Source organism: Sarcophilus harrisii, chromosome 1 (genome assembly GCF_902635505.1).
Source record: "Sarcophilus harrisii chromosome 1, mSarHar1.11, whole genome shotgun sequence".
NCBI lineage: Eukaryota > Metazoa > Chordata > Mammalia > Dasyuromorphia > Dasyuridae > Sarcophilus > Sarcophilus harrisii.
Genome location: NC_045426.1, coordinates 317,589,527 through 317,613,455, shown reverse-complemented (window position 1 = coordinate 317,613,455; position 23,929 = coordinate 317,589,527). Strand labels below are relative to the sequence as shown.

The 23,929-nt window shown below is 35.2% G+C and overlaps 1 protein-coding gene across 1 annotated transcript in view; it reads right to left on the bottom strand.

The window, feature by feature from the left end:
- Positions 1-4,443: 4,443 nt before the first annotated feature.
- GOLM1 (golgi membrane protein 1) overlaps positions 4,444-23,929 on the bottom strand; it is a 101,960-nt gene continuing 82,474 nt past the window's right edge. The window contains exons 5-10 of the mRNA XM_023497667.2: positions 23,098-23,200; positions 20,537-20,666; positions 17,628-17,769; positions 15,230-15,463; positions 10,261-10,374; positions 4,444-5,009 (exon numbers count right to left, since the gene is read on the bottom strand). Of these exons, the coding sequence (XP_023353435.1) occupies positions 4,927-5,009; positions 10,261-10,374; positions 15,230-15,463; positions 17,628-17,769; positions 20,537-20,666; positions 23,098-23,200 (806 nt within the window). The 3' untranslated portion in view covers positions 4,444-4,926. The remainder of the gene's footprint in view (positions 5,010-10,260; positions 10,375-15,229; positions 15,464-17,627; positions 17,770-20,536; positions 20,667-23,097; positions 23,201-23,929) is intronic.

Here is a 23,929-nt window from a genome sequence, read left to right as displayed (position 1 = left end):
TTCACTATATGCAAAATGAAACCACTCTGAAGTACCATGTCATATCTATCAGATTGGCTAAAATGACAAATGTTGGAAGGATGTGGGAAAATTGAGACACTAGTGCACTATTGGGAGCTATGAACTAATTCAAAATGTTCTAGGAAACCATTTGGAACTATATCCAAAGGGTATATACCACTCCTAGGTCTGCATTCCAAAGAGATCAAAAAGAGACTTCTATGTAAAATGAGATTTATAGCAACTTTTTTGTGGCAAAGAATTGGTGTCCAACTGGGGAGTAGCTGAACTAATTGTGGTACATAAATGTAGTGCAAATATTGTGCAGTTAAGAAATGTTGAAAGAAACCTTTTTGGAGAATCCAGGTAAATAGAAACTGAAGTATAATGAAATGAGCAGAACCAGAACAATTTCTACAGCTCTTTTGTAAAGAAAACCTCCTAAAGTTTTAAGAAGGCTGATCAATACATTCTATATCAGAATATCTCTAGATCTCAAATAAAACGTTACCTTCTAAACAGAGTGACAGAGTCAAGGTATAGAAAAAGATACCTATTTTGAGACATGGCCTCTATAAATTTGTTCTGCTCAACTGTGCTTATTTGTTACAAGAGGGTTTTTCCTCCTCCTTTAAATGGAAGGTGAGGAGGGGAGCAATTGGTAACAATGATGCTACAGAAAATAGCCATTTAAAAGTTTTTGTATTTAAGACTAAAGAGAACAGAAGGAAACAGTCAAGCACAACAGTTTTGAAAGTAACAGGATGGCCAGGTACACGTATGTAATGCCCATTGCTGAAGAAGCTGAGGTTGGCGAATTACTTCCACAAAAGATTTTAAAGCTACAGTAGACTATATCAATCAAGTTTTATTATTAAATTGAGAACCAATGTGTGGTGGGCTCCAAAGATTGGGAGGGGGTAAGGCAGCAGGATGTCTAAGGAGTGGTGAACCAGCCCAGTTTGGAAACATTAGGTAAGACTTCCATAGTGATTAATTGTGGTATCAAGTCTAAGTCCATAACGCACTTCAAGCCTGGAAAAAATAGGGAAATCTGGTTTCAAAAAAAAAAAAAAAAAAAAAAAGGATTAACGTGATATACTTTATTACTTTGAAGATAATGCCTTATTTGATAACTTAAGAAAACTAGAAAGCAGTCTAGCAGAAAGTTAGGCAATGACCAACATCTTAGACCATTTTCCATGAAAAATCAAAAGGATAAGCAACCTAAATATTAAAGATATAAAAGAAAACAAGATCACATGCCATGGGTATAACATGAATTTTATCCAAACAGATAAAGGTATTAATTATAAAAGATAAAATCATTTTGAACACACAAGATTAAAACATTGCACCAATAGAATAAGCATATTGAATAAGGTAAGTAGTAAAATGAAGGGGGAGAAAACCTTTCTATGAAATTTGAGAGCTGTCTAATAGTCAAGATATATAGAGAATAAATGATTAATATTATATTACTTGGGGGTAGCTAGATAGTGCAGTGGATAGAGCATCAGCCCTGAAGTCAGGAGGACCTGAGTTCAAATTTGCCCTCAGACACTTAATATTTACTACCTGTGTGACCTTGGGCAAATCACTTAACCCCAATTGCCTTGCAAAACAAACCAATAAAAAAATACTATATTGCTCACAAATCAATATCTGCTTATCAAATGTGTAAATTTAAGTCCTGGGTTCTGGGGGAACGATGACAGGTCACCTGTCATACCAGTTTTTTAATTGAATACATCGTCAAAAAGACACTAACGTTCTGCAACTGTTTAGCAAAATAAAATAATGCAATAACCCAAACACTGAACATAATTCATTTTTATTTTAAAGTATTAAATATTTTTCTAAAGTTAAACAATTTCAAAGCAAACATTTAAAACAAAAATGTTAGACGAGTTTTTCCAAGTTCAGTAAACATTATCCCTTCAATTATTTCATAATATAAACTAATCTAAGCCAAACACAAAGCTGTAGGAATGGATTTAATCTATCTCAAATGACCCATGATTTAAAAAACAGTTCTTCACAATTTAATTTCACCATTCCAATTTTATTACAACCAAATGATTAACAAATAGTAAGAATCACCATTACCACCCTATCCCCCACCCCCTAAAACCCCATACATAACTCTAAAGATAACTTTCCTTCAAAATGTGTAATAGTGGTAAGCTGGTGATTTACTTCAAAAGGTTAATTCTGTCAACATCCTATCCCCTTCATTTTAGAAGGGACCTAACACAATAAAATTATTAATGGTACCCCTTGAAAAGAATTTGTTTAACAGGTCAGAGCACATGGCTAAAGTTGTAAGGGGAAATTACCCAAAGATTCTCTTTTGTGAAAGAAACCCTAAAGTGACTAAATATTCTTATTGCCCTTATATTAGATGAAACTAATATAACATATTTTGGGAAAACTGAGTTTCTTAAATTGTAGTAAAGGGGGAAAATTCCTGTGAATGACAGTGTGCTTGGGCAAGTAGTTTATTGGCTACTTAGAAAAACTACTCCTCTTTTAACTGGTTAGCACATGGGGCTATGAAAACTAAAATCACGGACTAGATGCCTACTTGACATTATATTGAGAGGATAATTCTCTGCACAGCGTGCTGCCTCATACAAATGTGCCAGTGGACACAAGAGGGCGCAGAACTCAATGTGGATGACTCAGTCTGAACCATGATCACCACCAAGGACAACAACATGTTAAATGTCCTTTTTGATGGCAGGTCAGATTCTATTATGGGCAACCAGAATGGTTTTAGTGGATGAATCGACAATGGTTGATTTTATTTCCAACCCCTGAATGTATCATTGCATGAGTAAGAGCAGGATGAGATTTTGTGGACACTGTTGCAAAGCCAGGAGAAATTTTATGTCCTCTCTATCAGTAAGTTACTAAAAGTCACAAAGAGCTTAGGTAAGGTCTTATTTTTTTTTAGTCTGTTTTTATGCCCTTCAATTGTCTTAACTGTCTACTGATTGTTTTCCCTATCATGGCAGGAGGGTGACCCTAGTTTTCATATTATCCACAATGGTACAAGTTCTGACAGGTTGTGCTAACAATGAACAGGTTGAACTAATAATGACGGGATCAGCCCCAGTCTCAGTCATTCTCTAAGGACCAGCCTTGCTTCCAAAGTGCAATCTTTATCCCAAGGCTGGTCATCAAGGGATTAATGTCTGTAAAACCATGGAATTGTGGAAGTGCTTTATCATAAGTTCCTGGTCTTAAAAAATGGTCAGCCTTGTGAATATAGAAGACTAAACAAGAAAGATTTTGTAGCATGACCTGTGACATTAATCCTTCCCAATGCAGTGTGGTATAATGTAAAGAACACTGGATCACAATTCATGAGACCTGGGTTTTTGTGGTAGCTCTGTGCAATGTTAGATAAGGCTATTTAATTTCAATAAAGTTTTATTTGCTTGTATTTCAAATTAGGGAAATGGATGAAATTATTCCTAAGGCCCCCTTCCAATTCTAAAACTATGTTTCCAACTGTATCTTAAAGGCAAACTCGATTTTCTTAATTTATTATATAATGCCATATAATATTTAGAAATTTTTATATTAAGAGCATTTGCATTCAAAAAGCAATTTCATAGATAGTTTTGTTAGATGTCTCTTGCCCTAAAATATTAGGCACAAATGTCAAATCTATTACCTATGGTCATATAGTCTGTGTTCTAACAAAATAGTGATTTTAACTACTAAATTGCAAAAGAAGATGAATTCACTTCCAAAATAATTAAGTTATTCAAATCAGAAGAAACTTTGGTACATCATGAGTTACTTTTCCCCCTTACAAATTAATGTGTAAAATGTAGAATCGAAAGAACTCTCATTTTTCCCAAATCCAGAACTATATATCTTCTATTAAATTTGTTTCAGCCCAAGTAGGCCTGGATTCACTTCAAAATCAAAGTAACTTTAGTAACAATTCTATATTTCTGTCTTTGTGTCCTGTGCTGCAAAAATGCCCATATGATATTAATATTCCAATTCCAATTGCGTTTATATGTTAATCATATTCTCTGCTTGTAATAATGACTTACTAGAGAAGTTCCCAATTGAAAAGGAAATATATCTACATAGAAAGTAAGTTACAATCATTTTAAGTGTTACATGATTTTTTTTTAAAAAAATGCACACAACCAAAACAAGAAATGTCCACTTAGTCTTGCTTTAAAATGTTGCTAGTAATGGTTTGTGTATTAACAGTCAGTATTTAAGGTCTACTTTGATTATCAGAATTACCAAGAAGTACATCTGTCTCAAAGCAGGACAGCCAGTTATCCAGTCTTCAATATGTATATTGCTTACCTTGACAACAGATTTGAGGGACACTGAACAACAAAAGAAGAAACAGACTCCACAGCAAAATAAAAATTTAAAAAAAAAATAAATTAAAAAAAAAAAAAAAAAAAAAAAAAAAAAGGAAGAATCAAGTTCTGAGGGTCCCATAGAGCAGAATGGATTTTATTCTTAATGACCGGAAGAGCTGTACTTTTATCACAGTTTTAGTAACATTTAAGAATAACTGAAGCCATGTTATCACAGTAAAAGTCATATCTGAAATATGATTTCTAGGCTATTTCAAGGACAGTCTTTTCATGGGTTATCCATTTTTCCAATTAAAAAAAAAAAGTAGTCCATTTTTCCTTTGTAAAAATCTCTACCCGTTTAGAAATCTTGAAGCTGATTCCAGAGAAAAAACAAACCAACCTAAATCTTGTTTGATCATTTGACATTCTTATTCCCTCCTCCCCCTCTTATTGGCATCTTGTATACATTTTAAATTTCCCAACACTCATCTCCCAGTGCACACATTAGATTGCTTCATACTTATGAGTGTTCCATTGTCACAGGGATTGTCTATTGTGAGCTCTCTCTTTAACTCTGGATTCACTTTGCTTGATTCTTGTTTTCATGTTCTTCAATTAAGTTATTATTCATGGTATCTTTGTTCTTCTCATCAGTATCTGAGTCTAAGAGAGAAAAGAATTCCTTGTATTAACAGTTGAAGAAACACAACATTCATAACACCCATTTCCCGTCATGATGGATGAGTGCCAACAAACTGTGTCATAACGTGGATGATGTAAGTGAATTATTATAATGGGAGTTAGGTTTCCTGATTAAAGATATATACTATTATATGAATCCTACAGATTTAACCAAAAAGCTATCATGAAATATTAAGCTGTATAAGTATTAAAAACTGGCACATGCCTCCACTCCATTATCAAATGTAGTGATAGTCTCACAATAGTGTCTCGGTATTAAATTTTGGAAGTATATTGACAAGCTGCAGAGAATGTAAAAGAGGGGACCCAGAATCATGGAAGACGTAATAACATATCTACATTTCTAATTCATCATGAATTTGACCTAAGATCTGTGAACTAATACTACCTCTATCAAAAATGAATCAAACATTGTGTAATTATATTCACTAAAAAGAATTTGTTCAAATCTCTAAAAGTTTAACCGATAACTTTCCCACACACACACTCCCTGTAATAATACATATTTTTTGTACTGCATGAAGTTTTTAAAACCACTTTTCTCAAGATTTCCCCATGAACAGACACTGAAAATATTCCTATTTTGTAGATGGAGAAACAGGCTTTAGAGAAGTGGTTTGCTCGTATCCATCTAAATTGTTTCAAAGCCCTTTACTGGATCTGATTCAAAGTCTTGGTGCCAGGTCCAGCATCATGGCTATTGCAGTGTACAATTGTTCAAAATCCTTCTGCTGCCTCAAAATATCATAGCAAGTAATCAAATACAATGTTATTTGATGATTACATTATTACTCCCACCAAGAAGCATCTTTGAAAAGGCTTTTTTTTTCTGTTTCCTCAGTATGTATTATAGTGTCACTCTAAATAAAGGCCACTGGCACACAGGTGACAGCTCTCAGAAGGAAGTTTTCAGAACCCTTCTAAAGGGGACTATTAAATGACTGTTATCTTTTCCTAGTGGCTAGAAATTGAATGGATGCCCATCAATTGGAGAATGGTTGTGTAAGTGTAGTATATGAATTAATGGAATATTATTGTTCTATAAGAAATGATCAGCAAGGTGATTTTAGAGAGACCTGGAGAGATTTACATAAACTGATGCTGAGTGAAATGAGCAGAACCAGGAGATCAACATACACTTCAACAATGATACTGTATGAGGATCAATTCTGATGGACGTGGCTCTTTTCAACAATGAGAGGATCCAAATCAGTTCTAACTGATCAGTAATGAACAGAACCAGTTAGACCCAGAGAAAGAACACTGGGAAATGAGTGTGAACCACAACATAGCATTTACACTCTTTCTGTTATTGTTTGTTTGCTTGCTTTTTGTTTTCCCAGATTATTTTTACTTTATTTCTAAATCCGATTCTTCTGGTGCAGCAAGATAACTGTTTAAATATGTACATATATATTGTATTTAACATATACAACATGTGTGGGACTACCTGCCATCTAGGGGAGGGGGTGGGGGAAGAAGGCGAAAAGTTGAAACAGAAGCTTTTGCAAGGGTCAATGTGGAAAAATTACCCATGCATATATTTTGTCAATAAAAAGCTATAATTAAAAAAAAAAAAGTGACTGCTAGCTCACATTTAAAGAGAGGTTCAAAAGAACTTTTGCAGAATTACTATGATAGACATAGCACAGAATTCCAGCTTCTGGTGCAATGCTTCCTTGTGTTCTGGCAAACCACTTTAGAAAATAGGGCTATAAGTGTGTTAATTAGGCAGTGAATATGAGGCTCCCAGAACATCTATTCTGTGCCAAGAAAAGGTGGGAATGAACGGCCTAGCTTTCAAATTTCTAAGTTTCACAGGAGTAAAAGCACTTTAGTAATAGGCTTTTAATCAAAGGATAATGCAGTGAGAAGCGGATTTACAACAGCATAGTTTGGTAAATGAGAACATGCTCTGTTATGGTTATTTTATGATTTATAAAATAATCATCATCAAAACACCAAGGCATAAAATATCCAAGTTGGAAAAGACCAATATCAGGCCATCTAGTCATAGATTTAAAGCTGGAAAGGATATATTATAGACCATGTAGTCCATCCCCTCATTTTATAGATGGTAGAAAGTGAGTTGTCCAAAGTGAAGCAACACAAAGCATCACAACGAGAATTTTAATCCAGGACTTTGGTCAATTAGTCTCTCCCCAAAGATTCCTAGTGAGGAGGAACCCACTTTCTCCTGAGATTGCCCATCTTGGGGAATATGTCTAATTGTCTGAAAATTTTTCTTTACATCAAAGCTGTAATTATCTTCTCTGCAAACTTTTACTCAATGATTCTAGTTTTGCCCTGTTGGGCCAAGCAGAATGTATCTCATTTCCCTTTTACACAGCAGTCTTCAAATACTCGAAAATAGCTACTATATTTTCACTTAACACTTTTTAACCTTTTGCTAAACATTCCTAGCTCTGTCACTTCACATATGAAATCTTTCATAATCCTGCTATCCTCCTCTGCATTCTCTTAGCTTATCAATACCCTCCTAAAATGTGGCACCTGAATCCAAACACCACATTCCAGAGGCAAAGTAGTAATGAAGAGTTCTCTCTCTCCCAGAGAGACAATATGGGAAATGAGTGTGGACCACAACATAGTATTTACACTCTTTCTGTTGTTGTTTGTTTGCATTTTTATTTTTCTTCCCAGGTTATGTATACATATATTGTATTTCACATATACTTTAAACATATTTAACATGTATTGGACTATCTACCATCTAGGGGAGGAGATGTGGGGAAGGAGGAGAAAAGTTGGAACAGAAGGTTTTACAAGGATCAATGTTGAAAAATTACCCATGGATATGTTTTATCAATAAAAAGCTATAATAATAATTTTTAAAAATTTCTACATCTTTTTTAGGCAAACTGTCCAGCCATACCCCTCCCACTGTATTTGTTAAGCTGGTTTTATGAGCTTTTGTTCCTAATTTTTTAATACCCATTAAATTTATTTATCTCTATTATATTTAATTTCTTCAATTTAGTCCAATGTCAAGATCTTTTGGTTATGCTTGTAGGTATTTAGGACTATGCCTTTTATACAGGCTAAGAGACATTACTGTCCGGGAAGAAAAGACACTTGACTGAAATTCAAAGATCTGGGTTCTCAGCTGTGGATCTGCAGATTCCAGCTCTATCATCAAAATCTAAATAGGCTCTATTACCACCATGATAATTCTGAGCTTTTCAAATATACACCTGCCTCTATGTGTGTGTATGTGTGTGTGTTCCTTTTATCCTTTAGGAGAGATCACCATCCACAATATCAAGAAAATTTGGGTTCAAATCCCATCTTACAGTGGCCCAGGCAAATCTCCATAGCTACTACTTGTAGAACAAGGTGCGATCTGCACTGGGAAAGAGTTTCTCTATGGAGAGTTCCCTGAAACAGTGAAAGCTGAAATCTGGCTTTTTGTTTGAGACATTTTTACATCAGTTCACTTTTCAGAGCCTTCTAGTTTTACAAAGGAAGAAGCAATCTAATAGAGAGGATGGTCACAAAACTGGTATGAAGGAGGAGGCTAGGACTGGGGCACAGGCTTAAACTTCTGATTGCAAATCCAATCTTTCTGTTATGGCACCACACAGGTTATAGCTATTTGATGAGAACATTTTTTATCATGTCAGTGCATTTTTTTTAAATGCTGAATATTTTCTCAAAACTGTCACGGATGGAAATTACTATGATAACAAAACAAATGCTGCACAAGTTCTGGGAAGTCAGTCAGTAAACTTATAAAGGACCTACTATGTGTCAGGCACTGTGCTGAACACTAAGGGGCAAATGACAGAACTTACCTCAAGGGGCTTACAATCTAATGGAGACAATAAAAAAATAAATATGTACAAATAAGCTGTAAAGAAGATAAATAAGAAAAAAGTTAAAAGAGAAAAAGCACTAGAAATAAGAGGGGCTACAAAATCCTTCCTGTACAATGTGGGATATTAGTTGAGGCTTAAAGGAAGCCAAGGAAATCAGTAGGCAAAGTTAAGGAGGGACAGCATTTGAGGCAAGGACAATCAGAAAAAAACCGCCCAGAGCTTAGAGGTAGAGTGTCTTGTTCAAGAAGCATCCAGGAGGCCAATATCACTGGATGGGAGAGCATGTGGCAGGGAGTAAGGTGAGAGAAAACTAAAAAGGTAAGAGTGGGGGAGAGGTGAGAGGAGTGGGTATGAAGGGCTTTGAATGGCAGAGGAGTTTGTATTCCCTGGAGTTGACAGGGAACTACTGGCATTTATTAAGTATGAGGAAGTCTCCAGGACATCCTGTTTGAGACATCTGAAAGGCAAATAGAAATATAAGACCAGAGATCAGGACGAAGTTAAGGGCAGGATATGTAGATATGAAAATTATCATCATAGAGTTAGATATGAGAATTGTCAACATAAAGATAATTAAATCCACAGAAGCTGATGAGATCACCAAATGAAATAGTATAGAAATAGAAGAGAAGAGGGCTCTCTATTAGAGGTTTCCCCTGACAGGAGCAGCATTTATCATGAAGATAAATATGAATACAAATATACTGAATGAACCCATCAATTATGAATGAACAACTCTAAAGAGACCTTAGCATAATATGTAATCGCCAGAAAAGTCCCTGACATGAAATATGGTTCTGAATTCTATCTCTTAATTTTTATAATTAAATTTTTTTGATTTAAAAATTAAATGTAATCAGTTCAACAGTATAAATGGAAAAAATTATGAGACAACTGAAACATAATGTTGCAAAATTATAAAGAACAAGACTATGTAAACCCTAGAGAGGAGATAATGAGAAGAATTATAAGAACATACTTTTCCTCTCCTCTCCCCTACTGCTCCTTTGCAAAGATCAGGATCCACAGGTTTGGAAGACTGCATATTAATGTCAGATTGTTTGCAATGTTTTAATTGATTTTACAGAAACATTTTTCTTCCTCCTTTTTTTTAAAAGTAAATTATTGTAAAGTATGACTTTCTTAGAGAGACAAGTAGGAGGAATAATGGAAGAAATCCAGGTAATATAAAAATGAATTATATCAATACAAATCTATTTTTTTTAATGTAATTGGCTTTTGCAATGTCTTCCGAAGAAGAAAAGGCAGTTCCTAAAAGCTTGACAAGATAATGATTTGGATTGAAATGGTAATACAGTCCTGCAAGAAAAAAAGGATAAAATAAGAAGGACCAGACCCCAAATCACACTTACCATTTAGATTGTTACTAATGCCTATGAGAGCCACCTGCTTGTCTCTTTCAGATTCAGCTTCATTTTCATCATTGTTGTAGTCTTCAGAAATTTCTGGTTTGGGTTGATTTGCTCCTAGAAAGATATTAAAACAATCAAAAGCAAGTCTGATTCAACAGAGAGAGTTGTGAATTTTCCTGCTGAATTTGGAATCATGGGAGCACAGAGTTCAGATCCTAGTTTTGCTTATGTACTATTGGCACCATCTTGGACTATCGTTGAGCTTTTATTTATTTATTATCATTTAGTTTCTTCTGTAAAAAAAGAAGGAATTTAATGAGAAAGTATTCTAAAAAAACTTTCCAGATATAGGCCTGTGAATTTATGTGCATATAAGAGTACATAAATAAATATGGGGAGGGGCAGGAGAACATATTAAAATGGAAAACCATGGAAAGACCTCATGTAGAAAATGCCTCATAAAGTAGAACTCCATTCCAAGACAGGTGAGTAGGGAGTATATTCCAGGGATGAAAGACTGAGAGTCACGTATAAGAAACAGCAAGAAAACGCCTTGACCACTGAGGATAGTAAAGCAACAAAGTGAGAATAGGTTAGAAAGTTGGGTGGGAGCCAGACTGTGGAGAGCTTGTTTTTGATTTGAGAGCTTAAGAGGTGACCCAAAGTGGGATTTATTCCTTCCTGGCTCTGCTTCTGACCGGAAGGACACTATCTCCATGACTCAGCTGCCCGCCCACCCTGGAAGCTCCTGGAACTTCCACCAGGACAACCTCTTTCTCCCACTGGTTAAAGTTTCTTTTGGGCCTCCCTCCATTTCAGGGGAAATTGCTTGTGTTTGAGGGATCAGGAGGAAGAGGAACAGGACGGGAATAAGCATTTATAAGGCTCCTACTATGTGTCAGACATGATGCCAAAAACTCTTTACAAATATCTCACTTGATCCTCACAGCAATGGTGGAAGGTAAGTACAAGGATTATCCTCATTTTACAGTTCAGGAAACTGAGGCAAAAGAGGTTACGCTGACTTGTCACACAGCTAAGAAGTGTCTGAAAGGTAGATGTGAATTTAGATCTTCTTGACTCTGGATCTAATACTCTATCCAGTTTACCAGCCGGATGTATTTATATGTATATGTATGTGTGTGTATATATACACATATATTTATTTATAGAAAGAGGCTTAGCATTCTGCCTGATACATAGTAAGCATTTAATCAATGCTTATTACCTGCCGAGTGAATAACAGACTAATTGAGTCAGACCTCTATTTTAGGAATATCATGATGTATTACATAGAAATAGAATATTGAGAAATAAAAACTACTCACTGAATAATCCTAGAACACTTTTTCCCTCTTTTACCTATGTTATAATAACTATATCCTATAATAATCCATAATTCAGAGTATCCAAAAGTCTCACTGCAATTTTGTTAGTAAACAATAACAAAATAACATAACAATAAAAAAAATTTAAGTAGCACTAACACTTTTGGTATATCCTGTATGTGAATTTTTAGTACATATCACATATGTACAGGTCTTTTTACCTTTAAACCTAGCATTTGTAAATCCCTCTAAGCAAAAAGTCATATTCTTTGTGGGGGATATGGTGGGAAAAAATTCAGAAATTAAATATTTTTAGGAGGAGAGTAAGTTTAATGGAAAAGAGGCAAACACTATTTTAGGAGATATTCTATTTTGAATTAGTAGTTGCCATTCTTTAGGAATAGTTCCCCACTTGCTACAAGCAAAAGTTAGTAAGTAAAATGGCCTGGAGGTTTAATTTTTTTTTAAAGGAAAAAAAAATTTTCTTTAAAGGAAGAAGAACTGTGTTGTATGGAATGATATATTTTTTCAAGATGCTTAGCATCCCTACTTCTTCAAGAGATGGAAGAATAAAAGCAACATTTAGAAACAAACTGAACAAAAGCCACATTAAAATAGACACATTCAGATTGCTTATTTCCTTTAAATCTGTTTACTTCAATCTATCTGTGATCTCACTCAAATGTGTAATCCCTCAAACAATGCATAGTGTGAGCCAGCCAGGTCTTTTCATTCTGTGCAATTATTTCCCGTCTCCTTCCATAAATCATCTAGAGTTTCTACCCAACAAGCTGGAGACCTTTCAATATTTAGGGATCCTAAGGCAGCATGCAGTTGTCCCATGTTCTTGCTAGATGGCCTCCCCTTTGATGATGTATTTCCCGGACGATGACTTTCATTTCACTTCTTGAATGCAGGTTATCACTCATAATATATAGGAGTCTATTTATGCTTGTCATCTATTTTCCCACTGCCCTTAGGGTCATCTGCAGTTCTGATTCTTCAGAAATTGTGGCATTCCCCAATTTACAGCCCTGTACACACACCGGAGAAACATGTATCTTATGATAAAAGCATGTGTGTGTCAAAGAGCAGTTTGAGACCATCAGAAAGATTGTAAAAACAGTCTGGACTAATCTCTCTCTTATTTATATTCAATTCTGGACTCTGTTCATTGGTCATCTGAAATACCTGTACAATTATTTAAATATACTTAATCTTTAAAAAAAAAAAAAATTTACCCACTCTCCTACCTCATATTATGGCTTTGTGGTGATCACATAATCTCCAGGCTCATTCCGGTGAACTATAAGTCCCAGCAGGTCCTACCATACTGGAATGACTTCTGATATACAGTGACAGATTATAATTGTTTTGTTTTTTGTTGATTGACCTAGCTAAATTCAAACAAGCTCATTAAAGGATCAACCACCACGTGACATTTCCTGGAGGCAAGGGGGGAGTGTACAAGAGTTCACAAAATGTCTAAGAAATAGAAGAAATCCATGCAACAAATATGCAACCCTGAAGTAGGTAAAATGTCAAGCTGGGATGCATACATGTTTCTAAATGGGGAAAAAAAAAACAAATGTTGAAGGTTTACATGTATGTGGGACAAGTACTATCAAAAGTACTATCTTCATTTTTATACAGGAAAGAACTCAAGTTTAGAGAATTAGGAGACTTGCCAGTAGTCACATAATAATTATCACAAATGGGATCAAATCCAGGTCTTTCCTGCCTTTGAGTCAGGCTCCAACCCAGGTCATCTGACATGTCATTAACAATGCGTGACCATCAGTGATAATCAGTGCCAGCCCAGTCAAATGGGGAGAGAACTGGATTTTATAAAAGGACCCAGCTTCAAATCCCCTCTTCTTCCACCCTGTGGATCTATCAAAAAGTCTCTTGTCTCTAGGTTTTTCCCTCTAAAAAGAAGAGATTTAAAACCAGATATTGGACAGATAAAAGGAGTCTAAGAGATCATCAAATTCAATAGTGCTAAACTCAAATAAGAAGAGGAGGCACCAAACTATAACACAAAATCCTTAAGGGCTTTGTACTGACTTAAAAACACACACACATTAATATATATTAATATTTTTATTTATTTTGTGAAATATTTCCCAATAACTAAAATTACTACACTCGGGAGTGTAACAGGTCATGCCTTGTATCTGACATTCCTCATGGCTCAGAAAAGGAAGATGAGGGCCAGAGTATGGGCAACATGTTCTTAAAATCTCTTCCAATTTAAAATCTGGAATCCCAGAGTAATTCAATTCAAAAACCATGTTACATGCCTATTATATGCCAAGGTGTACTTCTATGCGCTAGGAGATCAAAGATAAAAAACGATACAATCTCATCCCTCAACTGAGGAACAAAGAAGAGATAGAAGCCAATCAGACAAAATACTGTAAGAAAATTGGATGATGGAGAGATCACCTCCAACCCCAGAAGTAGAAAGGGGAGGATTTATAAAAATGAGAGGGCTTGAAATTAGGAAGATTTATCTTTATTAGTTCAAATCCAGCCTCAGACACTTACTAGTTCTGTAAACTCAGGCAAATCACTTAACACTCTTTGCCTCAGTTTCCTTATTTGTAAAAAAAGATGGAGAAGGAAATGATACAACTGTACCTTTGGATACAACTGAAATGACCCAACAATAACAAGCTAAATCATCCCTGAGATCTTTCTTCTTCCATTTCTAAATCTGAGATTTTTGAAATTCTTGTGAAAAGTTAAGAAAGTTATGTTCTATGCATGGGGGATAGCTCGTGCAAATACAAAGTAGTGGCTTGGACTTAGATTAAGAACAGCAAGACTTGGGTATATAAAATATAGGAGGAACAAGGTGAAACAAGGTAGGTGGAAGACAAACTGTGAGGTATATTAAATGCAAATCTAAGCTGTTTTCATTTTCTCTTATAGATAATAGGGAGTTAATAAAGCTTTTGAGTAAGAGAGTGAACCAGTAAAACTGAGATTTTTAAATTGTAAATGAAATTTCAAATGGAAAATAGATTAAAATATAATAAATCAAAATTTCAAAACTAAGAATATAACTCTAACATAGTAGTAGGCCCTCATACCACTCACAGGCTTGAATTACTACTTAAAAAGAGAGCTTAGAAAGCTCTGAGGAGACAGTCAAGTTCACCACATCTCTTTCATTTTACGAAAAACAACTACAAGAATTACATTCATGTTGTACGAAATGCCTCAGATCACTTCTCAATACTGGTCTATTTAATCCCTCTTCTTATGCTGTACCACACTGAAATTCTTTTTAAGTCTTCTCTTCCCACTATATTTTCTCTCTCCCCAACCCACCTTTGCTTCAGTTTTTTAGGTCCTTTTGCCTTTTCTTCCCCATTAGACTGTAAGCTCCTTGAGGACAGTTTTTAGAACTGTATCCCTGATCTTAGTTCAGTGCCAGGCACTAAGTAAACATTCAATAAAAGCTTGCTTGCTTCTTTCCTGGGGAAACACTAAACTGTAAACACAAGCTCTACAAAATTCACAACATCCATTTCCATAAGGAAGAGACAACTCATTCCTGAGTGAAGAGGTATCAGCCTAAATCTCACTCAGAAATCCTCTTTATTCACCGTCTTTAGTATCCTCCTGCTCACCATGTTGTTCATCTTCCCTGATGATGAGTTCATCTCTCTCTGGCTCATCAGCTTCAAGATTTTCATGGCTGACCAGAAGACCACCTGGCCCCTTCTGGGCCTGAGCAGATTCTCTGAGTTCAGGGGTCTCTTTTTGTTGCTCTTTGTGTTTCTGCTCTGGAGGCAGCAGCTCACTTCCCTGGTTCTCCTTCTGAGCCGCCTCTTCACTGGGAGTCAAAATTTCATTGGTCTTCCCTGCAGGCAGAACAAAGTTTGCTTGAAAGACAAATTATCACAAATGCTTGATAAACAAATTCTACCTCCTTCCAACTGCAGAGCCTTCCCAGCGAGCTCAGACTGGGGAACTTTTTACACCCTGAAGTCTGTCATTCCTCCATGACCAGAGGAAGAGAAAAGGGAGATAACACACCCTTTTCTGGGTCTGGGATTTTTCCAATGTTAAATTTCAGAGAACTGTTGGGTCTCCACTACTCACAGTAACTTGCCCACAAGTAAGGCCAGAGGTGAACTTCTTAGCTAGTTTGTGTTTTGTTCTTTTTTTTTTCCTAATTGTTTGTAACTGAGCAAATATGAGAGAGAGAGAGAGTGGCCAACTAATAATCAGTCAATTCTAGGGAATAGATTAATTTTATTAGTTTTTTCTAGTGCTCCAATTAACTTTTTTTAAAAAGTTGTTTTAAAAATTTTTTTTTACATATAGTAACAACATTTTATATATTACAGTTACATGTAGAAACTTTTTGGGGGAGGGTTATACATATACAGTCATTTTTTTAACATATTTCCTTAAGAATCATGTTGGGAGGAAAAAAAAATCAGAAAAGGGAAAAATCACAAGAGAAAAAAAAAAAAGAACATTGAATGCAAATCAACATATGCAGTCTCCATAGTTCTCTCTCTGTATTTGGACAGCATTTTCCATCCGAAGTTTATTGGTACTGCCTTGGATCACTGAACCACTGAGATGAAGCAAGTTCATCATAGCTGATCATTGTACAGTCTTGCTGTTGCTGTTCTTCTGGTTCTGCTTGTTTCACTCAGCATTAATTCATGTAAATCTTTCTAGGCCTTTCTAAAATCAGCTTATTCATCATTTTTTATAGAACATTAGCATTCCATTATTTCCATGTACTATAACTTACTCAACCATTCCCCAATTGATGGGCATCTGCTCATTTTCCAATTCTTTGCTGCCACAAAAAGAACTGCTACAAACATTTTTGCACATGTGGGTCCTTTTCCCTCTTTTTTTATTTCTTTGGGATACAGACTACTATTTTCTGATATATTTTCTAGTTTCCCCAGCAATTTTTGTGAAATAATGAGTTCTTATTCCAGAAGCTGAAGTTTGAGTGGTTCATCAAACACTAGATTACTATAATCACTGATTATTGTGTCATATGTATTTAATCTATTCCACTGATCTACCACTCCATTTCTTAGCTAGTACCATATAACTTTGATGACCACCATTTTATAATACAGTTTTAAATCTGGTACTGCTAGGCCACCACCCTTTGTATTATTTTCCCATTAATTCCCTTGATATTCTCGACCTTTTGTTCTTCCAGATGAATTTCATTATTTATTTTTCTAGCTTTATAAAATAATTTTTCAATTAATCTTTATTAAAAACTTAACAATTTTTATTGATACCCTTTTTAAAAAACACCTTCATTTCTGTATATCTCTCCTCTTAAATCCTTTGGAACAAACAATGAAAAAAAAGTTGGGGTGAAAAGGGAAGGAAGCAGTCTAGCAAAACTAACCAATATATAAAAAGAATCTGGGAGTATACATAATGTTCCACATCCATAGTCTCTCAGGTCTACAAAGAAAGATGAGAAGTATATTTTCTCAACTATTCTCTCTGACCATGTCTGGTTATTATAATTCTATCCCATTCAATTTCTTCTTTTATTCTTTTTACCTAGTGTTGTGGTCATACACACCTTATTCGGTTTACTTTCCTCTGGATCAATTAATATAAGTCTTAGGTTTCTAGGAATTTTTCATATCCACTCCTTTTTACAGAATGCAAAACTTTCTGATAATAGTCATAGACCCAATCAATGTGGCCTCATTAATCTTTGAGATCCTAATTGAACTCATCTACTTTCTAACAAGATTTATATCCACAGTCACCTTCATTCATGTTTGTGACCTGATAAAGACACAACCTATTCTTAATCCATCTAAGGCAACTGTTCCAAAAATAAATTGCCCTCTTTCACTGCTGATTTATGGGAAGATGTGACAAAGTGCGGAGTCACTCTGTAAACCCTGGAACTGCACCTCAGAACTGTATCTAGTTTCTTTCCACTTGGCTGTTGGGGTCTTATGTTTATTTTTAACTGAATAGGGGTGGAAGAGACCTAATTCCCTAGATCCAATTTACCTCCTTTTTCTTCTTGTTTCACATTTGGGGTCTTTTCAGAAGGAGAGATGGGGTTTTCATGAACTGGATTTTCCTTATGCTGTACCATCGCCTTCAATTCCGATTCAGGTTGATTGGGCTCTGGCTGATGGTTGACAGTTTGCTAAAACACAATCATATAAATTATATTTATTAATAAACATTTATTAAATTCTTACCATGTGCCAAGTACTACATCTGAGGCACTTAAGTACACAAAGCCTTCCCTGCCCTCAAGGAATATAAAATCTATTTGGGAAAACAAAAGAGATATAAAGTAAACACAAGGCATTTTTTGGTGGGAAGGACACAGTAGCTAGTTTTCCATCCTCTGAATTTAAGAAAACTATAGAAAATATTCATGCTTTTAGAAAGGGTCAGACTGAATAATAGTTAAGGTCATTTCACATGTCAAGTTAAATATAAAGCATACAATAATGTAATAACAAAAGTTGAATCAAGAACAAAGTCCTTCAGAAACAGAAAGACTAGACTGAATTCTAATACTCCCAAAGAACTGGATGGTATTAACTTGTGAATCACAAAAGAGAGAACGCTTGTAAACCAGCTATCTATGTAAGTATAATTCATATAACAAAAATCCCTTCTCATATGTAAAAATGGACCATGTATTTCAAAAGCTATTCAACACAACAAAAATTCCAATAACACAAAAGAATTACGATGCTATCTTGGTTATTATAGGATCTGCTCTGTATCAAAATTGACCAATCTACCTGGTCTTTTTATTCTTGATTTTAAAGAGCAATTTGTCTTCCTGAGGAGTGAAAAATGAATTAAGAGAGATCTCAGCTTCTAAGATGAGATAACATCTCATGGGACAAGCTAGAATATGTTTTGAAGCCAGAAACATGAAGAGAATAAAAACAATTGAACATAGCCACATTATATGGTGGGAGGAGCTCTGATTCAAGAAATGGAGAACATGGGTTCAAATATAGCCTTTGATGGCAGATGGATGGTACAGTGGATAGAGCACTTCCCTGAATCAGGAGGACCTGAGTTCAAATCCAGCCTCAGACGCTTAACAGCTGTGTGACCTTGGACAAGTCACTTAATCCCAAATGGCTCAAGGGAAAAAAAATCACCTCTGATTTTCACTACCTAAGGGCAGATTACATCATCAATAAAATGAAGGAAGGAGTTGGACTAGATAGTTTCTGCGCTATGAACCTATGAAATCAGAATTGAAGGGCAATCTAACACTAGAAAGTTGGAAACATTCCATGCTAGATAAAACTCAGATCACTCCAGGTCTTAGTTTGACGACATTTGGATTTAATGGAAGGATTACCCAATGTAAAAAAAAAAAAAAAAAAAAAGTTTTAAATGATTCTAGCCCTTGTTAAAACACCGTCCATTATCTTGCAACCTGATGAGCCTTTGAAGCTTTATTATTGTCATCAAATCCCATGTCTCATTTCTGCTCTCAGCACAGGCCCTCCCTAATTTTTTAAGTTAAAATTCACACAGAATTTGGAATAGTTGCCTTAGATGGATTAAGAATAGGTTGTGTCTTTATCAGATCACAAACATTCAAACTATGTAATGCTATCCTCTTTTTTTTTTTTTTTTTTTTTTAAAGAGATAAAAGAACTCAATCCCAGAAAAAAGTAAATTATCTCTCTGCTGGGACTTCCAGTCTCATAATAACAACTGGCTGTTAGATTTCTCAATCTGAACGACCCACAAGCATTACAAAATCAACATGTGCAAAACTGAACTCATTTTCCTCTCAAATCGTCCCCTCTTCCAAATCTTCCAAACTTTCTAAGAGGTATAAGCATTTTCCCAGTCTCCTAACCAATGAGTTGTCCTTCATTCCCATCCTCCATATCCAATTTGTTGACAAGGCCTGACAGGTTTGCCTCATAAACACCTCTCTTATAGGCCTCCTTCTTTCCTCTGCCTACTACAACGGCCTGCTGATCAGCCTGCCTACCCTGAGTCTCTCCCTGCTCCGATCTACCTACTACTCAGCTGCCAAAAGGATATTCCTAAAACACAGGTCTGACTATGTCACTCCTCCATTCCCCAAACCAAAAGTGTTCCCTATTACATATTCCAGGACCAAATATTAAATTGTTTGGCATTTAAAGACATTTATAACCTGCTCCTTCTCCCCACAAAATTTCCAATCTTTTTTCACCTTAAATTTTGATTAATACTTGGAATCTGTAATCCAATGACCTCCTTGTTTTTCCTTGAATAAGACCTTCCATCTTCTGATTTGTGCATTTGTATCATCTCCATTGCTTCAAATGCTTTCCCCTTACCCTATATCTCCTGCTTTACCTGGCTTCCTCCAAATCTCCGCTAAAATCCTATTTTCTACAGGAAATTTTTCCTAATCTCCCTTAATGCTAGTACCTTTCTATTGTATCACTGATTTATCCTCTATGTACCCCATCTGTACATAGTTGTTTGCATGCCGTCTCTGTGATTAACTATGACTTCTGGTTTTGTCTTTCTCAGCATCCCCAGCATTTAGCACAGCAGTGTCTGGAATATAGTTGGTGCTTAATAAAAGTTTACTGACTAAGTGATTGTCCAAAGTCACACAGCCACTAAATAGTCAGACATGGAGTTAAATCAAGTTCTTCTGCTTCCAAACACTGAGCTCTTTACAACTCACCATGTGGCAAACATAATAATGCATCTGTCAAGTGACAGAAACTAGAAAAGTGCCTAATGTTGCAAGTTAACCAGAATAGGCCAGAGCTAGAGTTTGGGATCTGCCAATTATTCAGAAAAGGGTAGGGACAGAACTACTGCAGTTAAAAGGGAAGCAGACAATTGAAAGGAAAAAAGGAAGAAAATGTCAAGAATAAGTATTGATCAAAATCAGGACAGATGACGTTCTGACTCACCTGATTTTTCAGATAATTTTTTTCACTGAGATTTCTGGACAGTATAGCTTCATTTCCTTTTTTAGTGACTTCTTCTATCCTCTCTTCACACTGTTCCTTCAATTCTTTTATCTGATTGATGCACTGACTCCTTTAGGGGGAAAGTACAAAAACAAAAACCAACAATAAAAATAACCCTGTTATTAAGGAATGATATTATGTGAGTTTATGTACTTCTCTATTACAACTATGAAATCCACCTCAATGAAATCCACCCCAATCAATCCACTATTGAGCCAAGATAGCATGAGAATAACCTAGAAAGCAGGTTACTTCTCACACAGACCACAAAAAATATTTTTAAGAGAAATATGTCAAACATACACTGACACACACAGACACACACACAAATCATATAACCCAATTAAAAGGTAAAAAAAAAAAAAAGAGGAAAGTACAAGTCAATGAAAATGCTACATAACAACTAAATAAATACTAAAAGCAACAAAAGTTTAAAAAAAAAAAAAGAAACCATGTAAGATGTGCCAAATATGTCTTCAAATGAATAAGGAACACACTCAAAAAAGCTGAACAAGAATTGGTACTAATAAGAAAGTTCCATATTCAGTAAAAGATAAATGATAAATCTGATAAAAATCAAGCTAGAATTAAATGAGGTAAAAAAAAAATCAGGGTGGGGTGGAAAATGAAAAAACTACTAAAAATTAGATAGAAATAGAGATAGAAAACAGACAGGAACTCAAAGAAATCACTGAATTATCCAAATTATTGTAAACTATGTAGACCCAAGTGACAGATTTGGATTGAGACACAGCAATTTCAGAATTACTCACATTCCAGAAATTTCAGAAACAAAAGACCCATATTATAGGAAATAAAATAAAATGTCTCCAAAGTGATCAAGCCAATGAAGTGTAAATTAAGACAATAGGATTCAGAAAATAAAGAACTTAAGATATATCATAACTAGATAGCAGCATTAACTGCAAAAGGGTACAGCAATATGAATGAAGCTGCAGGAGCATGAGAACAAATATATTCAGCTCTATTCCACTGCTTCAATATTGTTAAGTAAAGACCGAGGATAATCTGCTTGGCACTATCTGCTAGAGATATGACTTAAGTAGAAGAGATTATACTCAACAAACTCAAATAGGTAATCTTGAAATGCTGGCTAGAGGCAGCTAATGACTGACTCAAAAAAAGGTGAAGCAGACCGAAGATTATGAGCTGGGTAACTAACAAAAGAGCTATAAAAGATTCCTTGGAAGGGAAGAAGCTGCCTCATATAATTCTGCAAAGACACAACAGATATCAATAGGAGTTGAGCAGGAAAACAATATTTCCAATAGTAGAAATAGCGGTGGAAGAAGCGCAGCTTCCTATGTGTGGCAGTTGTAGAATCAAAGAGATGTATAAGAAGAGCAACCCATGGAACACAAGGTGTCTAAAGCTATAAACATTATCTCTTCTACTAGCAGCATGGGAATCATGGTAGAATGTGTCCTTGTGTAGGTAAAGGAATTTTCCCTTATTATTTATCTTATTACTCTTTCATTAAAAATCTTTTACTGGATTTTACATGTCAAAGCTGCTTTCATCTATGAAAGAATACACTGGATGAAAAGCTGAAGCTACCTTAAACCCAGATGTAGCTTTTTTTGAGTCCAGAAGTATATAACCATAAAAGAAAAAACGCAAACTTCAAGAATAAATGTAATTACCAAGAAAAAGTAATCCAAGATCACAGTAGGTTTCTCAAGGCAAGAGAATCACAAAAAACTGCACTAAAAAAGTTTCCACAACTAATAAGCATAAGCCATTAACTCAGAATTATTTACCTATCAAAACTCAATATGCTCTAATAAGGGCAAGAGAATGAGAACTGAAAGGGGGGAAAAGGGGAAAGAGACAGAAAACAAAGGCAAAGTTTGTAAAACTTCAGATAGACCTAAAGAGGTTCAAGAAAAAAGAATTTTTGCTTGTTAACTCACTGGGTGCAACTTCATGAAACACTAAAATTTGTGTAATATTTTATTTTTTATCTTGTGTGTTTACAGAATTATTTGTTTTTGTTAATTGCTATTAAATTTATAATTTAAATAAAATTTTCTTTAATACACTTTTTTTTCCTCTTGCTTGCAGAAATCTTTATATAAAGAGAACACTTAAGGTAGGTCAGTATATGTGTTTGAAACTCTTAAACGATGTTATTAAGTGTGTCATTATTTCAGACTAAAACTCATTATGTTCTAAAATAAGTCAAGCCTAATTACCCAAAAACCCAAATTTTTAGAACAAAGATCTAGTTCTGAGTTATTGATTAGTTATGTGACCTTGGCAGTGCTGTATTAGTGCTTTTCCAAGTTCCCTCATCATTCCTCCCATCAAAACAAATCAAACAAAAAACAATATTGTTATGTAGTCTAGCTGTGCTATAATCAAACGTGCTGATAAGACTATTATTAAGACTAAAACATTTTCTTCCTATGTCCTGTGACTTTTCAAAAAATGCTTCTGAATTTCCAACAACTGTGCTTGCATTTGATAAATGCACTTACAGATCATAGGAGAATTTCCTCTCTAGGTTGGTCTGATTCTTCTGAAACTGGAGTATGTCTTGTTGGAGCTTGCCATAGTTCTTCTGCAAGTCTTTCAAATAGTCTGTGTCAAAAATTAAGAACAGTAATGACTAAAAGATCACCTATCCCAGGCAGCAAACACACCAATGCACAAGAGAAGAAAAAACAGCAATATTCCAACAGGAAGATACATGTGAGAGACGAAGAGGAAAGAAAAAAATTTTTAAAGCAATAAAGATATCAAGGAAAAGGAGGTCAGGCAGAGATGACAATCAGTTTCCTCCCACCCCAGCCATCTCTACTTGTCAAATTTAATTACTGAATTCCTAAGGATTCCTGTTTTTAGAGAATAAAATCTGGCACCTACTTTTTATCCAGGTCACCTTTCAGAAATATCCAAATTTTTTTTCCTAATACCTTTGCCAACAGCTTTTACTCCTGCCAAGTCTAAAGAACATGAGGAAACTTCACAGGCAAAGTGGCTACAAAAGATGGAGAGTGAAACTGTCTTCAAGAATCTGCATCCCACATTCCCTCCCCATCCCAGACTGAACTTATCCTCTGTGTATTCCTTAAACAGATTAGGGGGCAACACACCAACATAAGGAGAAAAATATGAGAAATAATGGGGTTGTTAGAGCACTGGCTAAAGACTCAATGAATGAAAAGAATGGTCTGGTTGGCAATGCATGTGACTCCTATGGCCTCAGTTTCCCCATATGTAACAAGGGAGCTGGGCTTTAAGATTTTTAAAAGGTCCTTCCAGCTCTAAATCTATGATCCTATATAATCTAACAAATATCTCCTGTAT